This window comes from Arvicola amphibius, chromosome 15, assembly GCF_903992535.2.
Source record: "Arvicola amphibius chromosome 15, mArvAmp1.2, whole genome shotgun sequence".
NCBI classification, from domain to species: domain Eukaryota; kingdom Metazoa; phylum Chordata; class Mammalia; order Rodentia; family Cricetidae; genus Arvicola; species Arvicola amphibius.
In genome coordinates this window covers 51,125,992-51,138,714 of record NC_052061.1, presented here as the reverse complement: position 1 = coordinate 51,138,714, position 12,723 = coordinate 51,125,992, and the positions used below count along the sequence as shown (strand labels likewise).

General features: G+C 47.4%; 1 protein-coding gene across 1 annotated transcript in view; it reads right to left on the bottom strand.

The window, feature by feature from the left end:
* Disc1 (DISC1 scaffold protein) overlaps nucleotides 1–12,723 on the bottom strand; it is a 185,293-nt gene that overhangs the window by 21,504 nt on the left and 151,066 nt on the right. The window contains exon 14 of the mRNA XM_042054212.1: nucleotides 1,487–1,760. Within this exon, the coding sequence (XP_041910146.1) occupies nucleotides 1,487–1,760 (274 nt within the window). The remainder of the gene's footprint in view (nucleotides 1–1,486; nucleotides 1,761–12,723) is intronic.

The window sequence follows — 12,723 nt, the reverse complement described above, 5'->3', positions numbered from 1 at the left end:
GGGACAATGTTCCTGGACCCCCTCAGTGCACACCTGAGCCCACAGACAGCATCAAACCCAAAGACAACAATGTTTCCTATGTAGACCTGTCTGTGACAAAGCTTGACTTATAAATTAGACATGGTCAGAGACTAACAGCAGCACACTCTTTAAAATAAAACAACTATAACAAAATGTTGTCCTCTCACCCTGAAGAGGCTCTGCTGGCCTCAGGCTCCTGGGATAGACTCAAGGCTTACAATGGCCCATGCCTTCCCGGTGCAATGTTGGCTGCCTGAGAAGTTGTTAGGTATTTGACAAACACTGCTTCTATTCCGGAGAGAACACTGGATAGCACAGGGGTTCTACTTCAAGCCTACCCAGCTGAGGGACCCAGAGGGACTGGGACACTACTCATCTCTTCATGAGGACATGTGTTCAAATACAGGACCAGGGTCAGCCCTCAGACAGCGCAGACACAGCAGCCGGATGTTACCCTGAGCACAGGGCACAGGTCTGTAATGTAATGGCTCTGGTCCTAATGGGGGCAGGAGGCCCCATGGATTGGCTGGGGTGCTCTCCCTACTGACCCTCCCATCTTGCTGAGTCCTGGCAAAGACAAAAGAAGGGGTGCAATGAGGGTTGAAGGTCAAAGTGAGATAGCATGGGCCAGGCATCAGCTTTAGTCAACTTCCTCCTTAAAGAACATATGGGAAGAGTACCTGGAAGCCACCAAATGAGTTCGGGAGCCTGAGAGTGAAGGAAGGCAGGTAACCAAGGAGCCACTCTGGACTCAGGGCAGGAGGGGGATGGAAAGTTAGGGAAGCGGGGTGAGGGAGCCTTCCCCATTTGTCAGGGTCAGCCTCTGATTTAAAAAATTAAGTAAAATCACATTCTAATAGAAACGCACACATCAAGCCAAACAATAGGGCTCTCTGTGCTTGGTTTTGCTTTGGCTTCATGCAAACATGAACCACAAACATTCATCATGATCTGTTTTTTATGAAAATGACAACATGTATACATTAGAATACATGTATACATTAGAATGTTTGAATTCCTAAATGATACATTGTAATCTATAGGCTCTAGAGATACAATGAAACATATGATGTATATACATTCTACATGACAACCTATATTATATATGATGCATAGTGCATGCTGTATATGATTCAATATATAGAATTCCTTATTCTAGAATGAATTAGAACAATGGGAGCCATCTAAACTGAGAAAAAGCTAATGTTCCAAGCTTTTCTCTTTGCTCTTCTACGTTTTAAGCTTCAAAAAGTTATATACTATTTTGTTATCACATTCAAGAGTTATATAAACTCTGGGAACTTTATGAGGGTCTATAGCCCCCCCCCCCCGTTCTGTTTGTTCTTATCCCCAAGCTCCACACACAGGACCCCTGACACAGCCACGCCCACACAGGACACAGCCACGCCCACACAGGACACAGCCACACCCACACAGGGCACAGCCACGCCCACACAGGACAAACCTCTTTCTGCTGGCCTCCAGCACCATGTGGTAAAGGGGCTGAGTGAGTGTTCCGCTCACGGGACACTTGCGAGGGGGTTTTCTCCTCTTCGGGGTGGGGTCTTGGGTGGACAGCCAGGGAGGCTGTCCAGGTGGCCTCTCCTGTGATGTCCACCTGCTTCTCATCTTCTGCATGCGGACCACTGCCTGCTTCCTGGAGCCACAGGCTCTGCACTAGCAGCTGACAGGCCTCCAAGTCGGCTTCCCACACCCTCACAAGCAGCGGGCACCTGCAGCTAAGACAGAAAGAAGGAAGCAGGCATGGAAATTAGCCCCGTGATTGGTTCATGCTACCCATCTCACACTCCAGAACATCACTTTACAGAGACAAAACATCAACCTGGGGACAAAGAGGGACCCAAATCTGTCTCTAGCTTGGTGACATTCAGGTGGGTCCTTCTTAGGTTTGGGCTTCCAAGAACAGTCACCCAGTATGGCACACCGGGCCGATACTCCTGTTGGATCTCTGGGTCAACAAAGCGGCCCAGCTCTGCCTACCCACAGGCTTCTGCAGGTGCTGTCCCACTACCTGGAATGTCACCCCACTAGCAAATCCTCACCCACGGACAGGCATATAACCCGGGCCCCGGCCAGTAGGGGCCAATGCCGCCTGCCATCCCACCCTACCCAGCAGCACACACCCACTCATGCTCCACTCACAGTGTGTCGGACTCAGCTTACATATCGTGGGCTAGCGGGAAGCCCCCCACCCCCACCCCATAGCTAGACACCTAGCCTGTGCCTGCAACCCCCGTGCTGGGAGGTGGAGACTGGAGCTTGTCGAGCAGTGAAGCTCATGGGAATGGCAAGCCCCAAGTCCAGCGAATGACCCTGTCTCAAAAATAAGTGGAGAGAAATAAAATACCTATTGTCAATTTGCGTGTGGCGTATGTCCACACATGCGCACGGTGCAAACCAAATGTATGGCATCAGAAGTCAAAATAGGAGAAAACTTTGGGGAGAAGGAGGTCATAACAAGGAGAGCACGGGGGGCTCTGGGTGCTGGTGGTCCCGCCAGTGCCGTGTTGTATGAAATCTCAACAAATAGGACACGTGATACCTGCTCATTCGTGTTCCGTGCTAACCCAATGTAACTAAAGGAGGAGGAAACCATAGTTTTCTGAGCAGGACGGAGGAAGGATCTGGGGTGGGACAGTCCTTAGCAAGCCTGGCTCTGGTCAGCTCCTGGGCTCCTCATTCTAGCCAATTCGATAGATAGAAAGTGGTGCCTTGGGGTCTGGATTTGCATCGCCCCACAAGCTCATTTCCGGTTCTTCGAGACAACCTCTGTATGTGCCCACGGCCTGCCTGCTCTTTTCTCGAGTCCCACTCTGTTTCCGAGACACTTGATGGACACATTTCATTACTAGGCAATTTCTGGCAGTCTTATTATCAACTCAACTTTTCCAATTTTTTTAAAGATTAATTTTTGATTATGTGTCTATGTGCCCTTGAGTGCAGGGGCCTGTAGAGGGCAGAAGAGGGCCCTGGGGTCCTGGAACTGGAGTCACAGGCGGTGTGAGCCTCCTGACATGGGTGCCGGGAACTAAACTTGGGTCCTGTCTAAGAACAAGTGCTCTTAACTGTTGAACCATCTCTCCAGGGCAAGTTCTGCATTTCTTTGTGCCTGTTTTCATATTTTCTATCCTCTGTGGAAATTAGTTCCATTTTTGTATAGAATTGAAATGCAGTGTTATATGCTTGTTCATATTTTTTAAAATTAGTAGTGTGTGTGTGTGTGTGTGTGTGTGTGTGTCTGTACACATGCACATGTATGCTATGATGCATGTCTGGATGTCAGAAGAATGATTTGGGAGTTGATTCTCTACCTCTACCATGGGTTCAGGGGATCAAACTCAGGTTGCCAGATTTGCAAAGCAAGCATTGTGACCCACTGAGCCATCTCTCAGTCCATTGTTCATAATTAAAAAAAAAACTTTAATATCATTTATTCTTGAAGTCACCTCTCCTTTCTGTCCTATCCAGTCTTACTGGAAGCTTGCTATTTGCGTTGATTTGAATGAAACTGTCCCCAAGCTCATATGTTGAAATGTTTGGTCCCCAGTTGGCAAAACTAGAAAGAATTGGGAGGTGTGGTCTTGTCAGAGGAAGGGTGTCACTGGGGATGGGCTTTGTGGTTTCAAAAGCCCATGACATTTCAAGTGAGCTCGCTCTCTCTCTCTCTCTCTCTCTCTCTCTCTCTCTCTCTCTCTCTCTCTCCTCTCTCTCTCTCTCTCTCTCTCTCTCTCTCTCCTCTCTCTCTCTCTCTCTCTCTCTCTCTCTCTCTCTCTCTCTCTCTCCTCTCTCTCTCCCTTTCTCTGATCAGATGTGAGCTCCCAGCTGTTCTCCAGCCCCAGGCCTGCCTGCCTGCTGCTATGCTTCCTGCCTTGACGGCTGTGGACTCACCTCTGAAACTGTAAGTCAATAAAACCTTTCTTCTATGCGTTGCTTTGGTCATGGTGTCTTTCCACAGCAACAGAACAGTAACTAAGACCCTGTTTTGTTAGTTGTGTGAAGAAGCGCCTTTTGCGTCATCAATCCTTGGCATTGATTTTCAGTCTTGCCTCCATTGGCTTCTGGTCCTGTCTTTACATCTCTTTCATCCTTCTGTGGATTTATTATCTTACCCTTTATTGCTTCCCCTGAGCCCTCGCCTCATTTTTCTCTTTCTGACCTTTCTTCTACTCTTGCTCTCTTAATCTTCTAATTTAGGTTCTTAAGAGTTTATATTTTTTTCTGAGCAATTCTCTAACCATATCCATACCCATATTTGTACATTTAAATCCTCAAGTATTAAATACTTTAAAATATACCAAAAAAGCCGGAAATGTATTTCAAAACCCTTATGTGCTTGCTATCAGACTTGCTGATCTTTAATATTTCTTAGGCTGGCATGAGACTAATTTCCAGAATTGATAACTTTATCCTCCTGCAGACTTAATATAGACCCTTTGTCTTCCTTCTTCCTTGCCTCTTTAAATTGAAGATATTTACTATCATGCTTTCCAGTTTGGGGCCCAATGCTGTGATAGCTTCTCTGTGGCTCCTGGGTCCTATGAGCCAATGGGAATCATGGGATAGGGCCCATGGGAATCACCGGATAGGACCTGTGGGAATCATGGGACAAGCTGCAGGTCTCTTCCGGCTCCCAAGGAAAGAAGTCAACAATTCCTTGTTAAATTTTGTAATGTCACAATGATTGATGAATATGGTGTGTCTCCTGCTTGAATGAATGTGGGACTCTCTCTAGAACACACTAGCCAAAGCCTGGGTGCCAGTTTCAGAGGTGCAAATCATGCAGCAATTCAAATATACGGCCGTGAGACGGCACTGTCCCTTGTAGGTTACGTGATCATTTCTTCAAGGGCTGAGTTTCTGATACATCTGCTCCTTGCATCTGTTTGTACTAAAGAGAGTCATGTGTAAGTGTGTAAGTGGTGAGAGGCCTGCATTTCTTGCCCAGGAAAGAAATTGGGTCATTTAAGAAACTGCTTTACCAATGAACGGCTCAGAGCCACCCAGCTGCCTGAGAGCAGGGATGATGTTTTGAGCTGTAACGAGGCCGCTTAGAGGCCTGAACCTCAGTGCCTGCCCTGCATAGAGACCTGAGACCCAGCCCTGCACTTCCTTTCTCAAAAGCTGAAGGAGGCCTAACAGATCAATCAACCACAACCACAACCACAACCACAACCATGTCTGACTACTGGGTGGACTGAGTGTGGTCATGCTTTGTTGGGGACGGTGATGGCATGCAGGGATCAGGGGAGGTTGCCTGCCTCTCTACTGAGGAAGTAGAAACATCCCAGTCACAGTGGCTCATGGGTGTATCCCCAGTACTTGTGAGGCTGAGGCAGAAGGATTATAGTGAGTTCAACGCCAGCCTTGACTATGTAGTGATTTCTGGACTACCCTGGGCTAGAGTGAGATACTGTCTCAAACAAAAACAAAAACTGGGGACCCTGAGTTCTAACACAGATGTCAGTAATCTCAACCCTTGTCACCAACCCGTCTCTCCTGATTGACTCTCATTTAAAGGAACAGAGCAGTTTCTCTGGAAACTTTGAAAGCCATCAGTGTGGTCAAAGTAAATGTTCTGGCCTGGCTTGTCACCTGGGTACCCTATCCCTTTAAGAGACAAGCCCTGCCCACTCTTAATCTCCTGCTTCAGGCCAAGGCAAGCACATCTCCTGCCTCCTCTCCAGCTCTCTCACTCTCTCAGTTCAGCCTTCTTTTGGAGCAGCAGCTTCTGCCTCTCTCCCTTCCCCCTCTCCACTCTCCCCTTCTTTCTTTTCTTTCTCTCTCTTCTTCTCTCCCCCTAAATAAACTCCATACCCAAGCTCTCTCTGCATGGCGTATCTGTCTGTCTCCCACCCTCCAGGGGACCCGGGGAAGCCTTGGGTCACCAGCGACATGAATAATAACAATCAGGTCCTTTTACAGATCCATGATAGAGGAAAACATCCACCCAGAGAGAAGGGTGGTGGCGCTAAACTCTCAACAGAAGCCACTGATGCCTGTGTCTGCATTCTTTCTATTCCCTGGGCAACCTAGTCTCCAGTAGAGAGAAAATGCCACTACTATAAATGCTTACGTTTTATTCTTTGATTTATTTTTTATTAATTAATTTTTTTAAAAAATTTATGCGTATGGGTGTTTTGTCCGCATGCATATTTGTGAACCACGTGTATGCTTGGTGTCTACAGTGGCTACAGAAGGACATCCGAGCCCCTGGACTGAGCCACAGAGAGTAGTGAGCTGCCTAGTCGGTGCTGGGAACTGACCCTGGGCCATCTTGCAAACGTAGTCAGTGCTCCTAACCACTGAGCCATCTCTCTAGCCTGTCCTTTACTTCCTAAGGAAGACACTTAATCTTCACATGTAGAGGCCAGAGATCAACCTCCAGTGCCTTCCTCAGTCACTGTCCACCTTGGTTTTTAAGGGGTCTCTCACTGAACCTGGAGTTTACCGATTCAGCTGTGATGATTGGCAGGCAAGTCCCAGGGATCTGCCCTTCTCTGCCTTTCCAGTGCTGAGATTTCCAGCATGACCCAGAGATTTCCAGCATGTACCCAGCCTACAGGATGGAACTGCTTACACTCAAGGCTGCTCTTCTCCTCTCTAGAAACACCCTCACAGATATGCCCACAGGTATAGGCGGAGTTTTCCTGTCCTAACTGCCTGCTCCCTAATAACCCATAGCTGCTTCCCAAATAACTGACTTGAAGACTTAATACAAATTATAGTTGTTTGGCCAATAGCTCAGGCTTATTACTAACTAGCTCTTACAGCTAAATTCATTTTTATTAATCTATGTGCTGCACTAAGACTCGTGGATTTTACCTCTATCCCATTTTGTGTGTCTGATTTGTTCTCCATCTGGCCGGCGACTCTTCTGACTCCGCCCTCCCTCCTCCCATCATTCTCAGTTTGACTTTCCCACCTAACTTTATCCTGTTCAGCCATTGGCCAGCCAGCTTCCTTATTAAACCAATCATAGCAACATATACTCACAATAAACATAAGGATTATTTCACAGCACAGAAGTATATTGTAATTTCCTAGTCACTTCTCAAATCCAACCAAATTGACAATTCAGACTAAGCCCCCATATCCACAGTTACTGGATGGTGCTATGGGTATATTATGTCATTACGTCATTTAGTTCCCAAACAACCTCACATTGTAGTAATTAGACTACATCATAGAGGTTTCAAAACATACTTTCAACTCTGCCATTCCTACAATCAGACATCCAGTGTTTATCCTCTCTCTGGGATCTGGGCTAACCTTGTCCACAGAGCACATGTCGGCTTTATGGGAACAAGGCTCAGAACTGCCAAGAGAGAAAGGTCACATGGTTTCCACCTAGTACTTCTTGGACTCTTGCCCTGTGAGACATGTGTCCATGCTGGAAACACTGTGCTGGATGGACCATGGGCAATGGCCGTGGAACCTCAGCTGACGGCTACTGTTGGCATGTGACCTGAAGGCACCCCCTTGGGGGAGGGTCTGTCTTACTAAGACACCCCCATATCCATGCCTCACCAGCTGTGAGCAAAATGGAGTGTTGTGTTGGAGCAGAGCTCTACTGTGCAGGTGAAGGAGTCCAGGTATCTCAGAAACCACACACAAGCATGGCTGGCTTCCCTTTCTTATTATGGTAAAGCCAGCCAGCCATGGATCGCATAAACACTTCCAAAGCTGCAGATTAGCAACAACGTGCAGAAACAGGTGTCCTACTTCCCTTCCTGTTCTGGTGATAAAACACTGAGCAAATGCAACTTAAGGGAGGAAGCATCTATTTGGCTTACGTTCACTGTCCATCGCTGAGGGAAGTCTGGGAAGGCGCTCAAAGGTAGGCCTGCTGGCTTTCCCTACAGTGTTACCTCCAGCCTGGGAGAACACTCTCACACACAGGAAACACAGCGGGAACCAAGGAGAAGGTTTGCTTGCTGGCTCTCTTTGAGACTTAAATTCAGCTGACTTTTTTAATATAGCCCATGGCCATTTTTCTGGGGAATGGGGCTCCCCACAGAGGGCTGGACCCTCCTGTATCAATTAATCAAGTCAACCCCTCACAGACATGGCTATGGGTGATTCTTCAATTCAGACTCCCTTCCCAGGTGACTTTGGGATGTGCCAAGTGGAGAGTTAAAGCTGACTAGGACAGCAGTGTGTATGTTTTTGCTTGTCCAGTTTCACCACTGTGAAGTGGGATAGGGATGGAACTGGATGGACAGTTTCAAGGAGGAAGTATGAAGTATCCTGGTTTAGGATATGAACCACACCTTCAGGGGCTCCCATTCCACCAGCTTGTGAGAGGTATGGATGTCTGGCAACTTGGCAGGCTCTAGGGAGTCAGTGGAGGCATCCACTGGACGTGTGCTTGCTCCTGACTCTTCTATATAGCTTCCCGTGTGTTCCTCGGATGCCATCAGAATGGCCCTTTCACCCTTCCAGGAGAGATGCATGGTTTCTAACGACAGGTGGTTATTTTTTGTGCTTTTTACTCTTCCAAATTGTCTCATTAAATCCCAACCATAACTGGTCAGCGGGTAAAATGGGACTTGGCAGTGTACGCTGGATGACTCCAGTCTAATTCCTGGAACCACAGTGAAAGAACAGAGGTGACTCTTAAAATCTGTTCTGCAAGATCTCCTGAGTAAATTGGGAGCATGTGGACCTTGGGAGAGGGTTGAAGGGGAGGGGAGAGGCAGGGAGGGGAGAGCCAGGGAGCAGAGCAGAGAAAAATGTAGAGCTCAATAAAAAATCAATAAAAAATAAAACAAATAAAATCTGTCCTGACCTTCACACACAGGCCATGGAATCCAATAACTCTACTACTACTACTACTACTACTACTACTACTACTATTACTACTACTACTATGACTTTTATTATTATTATTGATGCTGTCATTGTTATTTTAAAATCTAACCAGTTCTTCAAGGTCAATATCAAAACCCCTAATACCCATATCTCCTCAAACTCCACACTCAAGCATGATGCCTTCCTCTGAAACATATGGCATCTGGCAGGATTCTTAATATAACCACATCCCATTTGATTCCATTGGTCAGACACATGCCTTCCTTTTCATATTTAAAGGGGCTCCTGAATATTTCATGCTCCCTTCTTTAAATCCCAGGAAGGTGTTACTCACCACGGGTGCTCAGGAATGACCTAACGAACTGAACAAACACCCAGGGAAGCTGGAAACATATCTGTCCTCATAAAGGTCAACAGAGGGAGACCTTCCTGGTGAGTAGCTGTTACGAAACAACTACATTAAAAATTAAAGTCTCAGAGTAAACAAGGGATAGACCGTTCTAGTTGGCTTCTCAGCTGCTCAAGAACCAAACACTATTTTCAAATTATCTGCACAATGTTGAATTGGCAGAAACTTTTCTAAGCAACTGCAAAGGACAAAACTGTAGATATATGTGAATATATGTATGCATGCATATGTTGAGGTCTGAATATACATAATAAGATCAAGGTACCAGAAAACCTGGTGTCTGGTGAGGGAACAACTCCTCATAATGGTACTGTCTAGCTGCATCCCTCATGTGGTGGGAGAAGCAAGGACCACTTTCGTAAGGATGCTAATGTTCATCATCATTGATGAGGGCTACACCCTGGTGGCCACTGCCCTGGCGATTAAGGATCAGTATTTTAACTGAGACATGCCATTGAGACATGCCATAGATAGTTTGTTTAAAGGTTTACAATTTGTAGGAGAAGGACCAGGAGAAAGAGGAGGTATATGAGGGAGAAGAGGAGGGAGAGGATAAGAGGGAGAGGAAGAAGAAGAGGAGAGGAAAAGGAGGGTAAAGCTGAGGAAGAAAAGGAGAGGAAGAAGTGGGAGGGGGTTGATGCGCATGCAGATCACCGTATTAAGTCTTTTGGGAAATCTTGTTGAAATCCAAAGGGGTGGAGTGTGATGTCAGCATTGGCGCCCTATGGGACACACGGTGACACTGATGAGTAATAGCCACTGTGTCCCAGTACCTACAGGTTTCAAATGCAAAGAGATCTGAACTGGCACAGGTGCTAACACAGTACATACGACACCACATGGGCTCAGGTGGGTACGCCTCCAGGTGCTAACACAGTACATACGACACCACATGGGCTCAGGTGGGTACGTCTCCAGGTGTTAACACAGTACATACGATACCACACAGGCTCAGGTGGGTACGTCTCCATGTGCTAACACAGTACATACGACACCACATGAGCTCAGGTGGGTACGCCTCCAGGTGTTAACACAGTACATACGACATCACACAGGCTCAGGTACGTCTGGAATGCCCGTAAATCCCCTTGGTGTTTCTCACAAACTCGTTTGCAATGCTGAAAACCTAGGAGTTCTGCTCAGCTCCAAAGCCTCCAACCACAGTTGAGTCAAAGATGCCCCAGTGCCCATACCTTTCCGGTTTGTGAGGAAGGAAACCAACCCTTGGCGCAGCTTCCATCTACCACCTCTGGAAACTTATCTCCAAATGCAAAGATGGCCATGAACTGAGTCTATTTACAGAATGGTGGGGCGCCCATTACACATGTACAGAAAGAGCAGGTGCAGGAGGAACCATCACCCTATGACCCAGCAGGTCTCAGCTGCACAAAAGGTCAGTGTGTCAGGGCATCGCTGAGGCAACAGGCTGAGATGAAATCTGGGACCTGCCGGAGCCCAGGGCAGACTCACAATTGTACCAAGGAATTGTGTGCAGACATCTCTATCTATCCAGGCACACAGTATCATAACGGCTGAAATCTAAATTGAAGTCTAAAAATAGCACAATAAAATTCCTTCCTTCCTTCACTCCACAGAGAGCAAGTGGGCTGACATCCACAGCTGCAGGGCACGGCTGACTTCCGGAGTTCACACGGGCAGAACAGTTACACAACTGCCCCATCTTGCGAACACATTGCCCATCCCAGAAAATGAGGAAGCAGAAGCAATTACCCGGTTGGTGGAAAGCGATCATGGATATTTGATTATAGTTATTAATGGGGAGAACAGGAGGCAGGCTGCTGAGCGGAAGGCAAGCCCTAAGTGAATGTGTATGAGATTCCTGGAGGGGATTAATTTCTGTTTGCTTTTCATCTCCCAGCTACCATCTGAATGTGACATCAAGTCTAAGCGTGGCCTGTCACATCCTTATCAGTATTCAGTGCCACTGCGCGCTGGCCACATTATCTCCGCTGGATGTACCAAACGACGGGTCTCTTGCTGTGGGGATCGTTTTCTTCCGACTCTAATGCGGGACTGATGGGGCTGGTGACTGGCTTCTCAGAGGTGGGAGACGTACCTCCAAGTGTCAGAGAGAGACATTCTTCGAGCAAATATTTATCCCTCTTGTGTGTTTTCCGCTGGTGCTGAGCACACAATACTAACCTGGAGGGCGCATGAACCATGATCAACCTCTCTGCCCCATCAGAGGATGCTGGGCTTTCCCTGCATCTCAGCCATGAGATCTTAAGCTTCTTAGGCAAAGCCAGGTGTCCCACTGTCCTTTTGCCTGTGGTGTGGCATTGCGGCCTTTGTGCAAGGTTACGTAACCATATCCAATGGCACAGAGCACAGCACTGGAGCCATGCTTTGTTCTTGTTCTCCTCACCAGCCAGAAACCATGAAGGGTTTATCCAGCTCTCCTCAGGACTGTCTCTCCATGCTTTAGAGACAGTTCTGAAGTTTGTCTTTCTTTGGGTTTAGCAGACCGAAGGACCCCAGAGTCCATCAATTCATACTGGAAAGACTCTTAATAGCCTTATTGCTGCAATCTATTACTTTCCCACGAAAAGCAGGCTGTTCTCACATTTGATTGTACGGTCCAGTGGGGAGGGAAGCAGCAGCCAGATCACCTGATGGTGCTAATAATGGTGAGGGGTCAGGGGGTCAAAAACCAAGAAGCCAGCGGCATAAACACTGTAAGTAGTCAAGATATGTGGGACATTAAGTTAGCACCTCTTTCTTGGAATTAGACTATCTGGACATCGGTCCACTGGTTGTTATAAGAGAGTTCTTACACAGACTAAAGGATCTCCAGGTTCCAGGCTTCTGCATAAATGTCCACCAGGTGTATCTAACCTGCAGCCTGAATGCTGTATGTGGCCAAGGGTAGCTGAGAGTATTGTTCAACACATTGGAAACGTGCTTAAAACACAAGAGGATTATGATATCATTTTTGGGCAGGGTCCTTGACAGTCAACTTTGTAGATGAAAATGCTGTGTTGCAATGTCAAAAAGATTGGCCCCTCCTGGATGCTGACACCCTGGAAAACCAAGATGGGACCATACTCTCTCTGAGACTGTTGACTTAAACTTGACCAACCCCCACCCTTATCAAAAGGATCCACGGTAGTCACTTAGCGATGACAGAGTCAGGCAGACTCCAGGGGAGTCCTGACAAGCAGGCGGGGGAGACACCCTCCAAAAACGCATCTCTCCTTCACACTCCAGTGAGTCACACAAATGAGCACACCTGTGCCGCCGCCAGCCTCTGGGGCCACTTCCATCCTGTAATGCCAGCACTGACAAACACCATCATTGGAACAAGAGCAGCTCCGCTGAGAGCAATGAATCAAGAAATACACAAAAGAGTCAATTAAGACAGGCTCGACTTGTCTGGAGCAGCCTACCGGCCTGCGCCTGTGGAAGACAGCCGCTGTAAGCCCCGGAGGGGCCCACAGCAC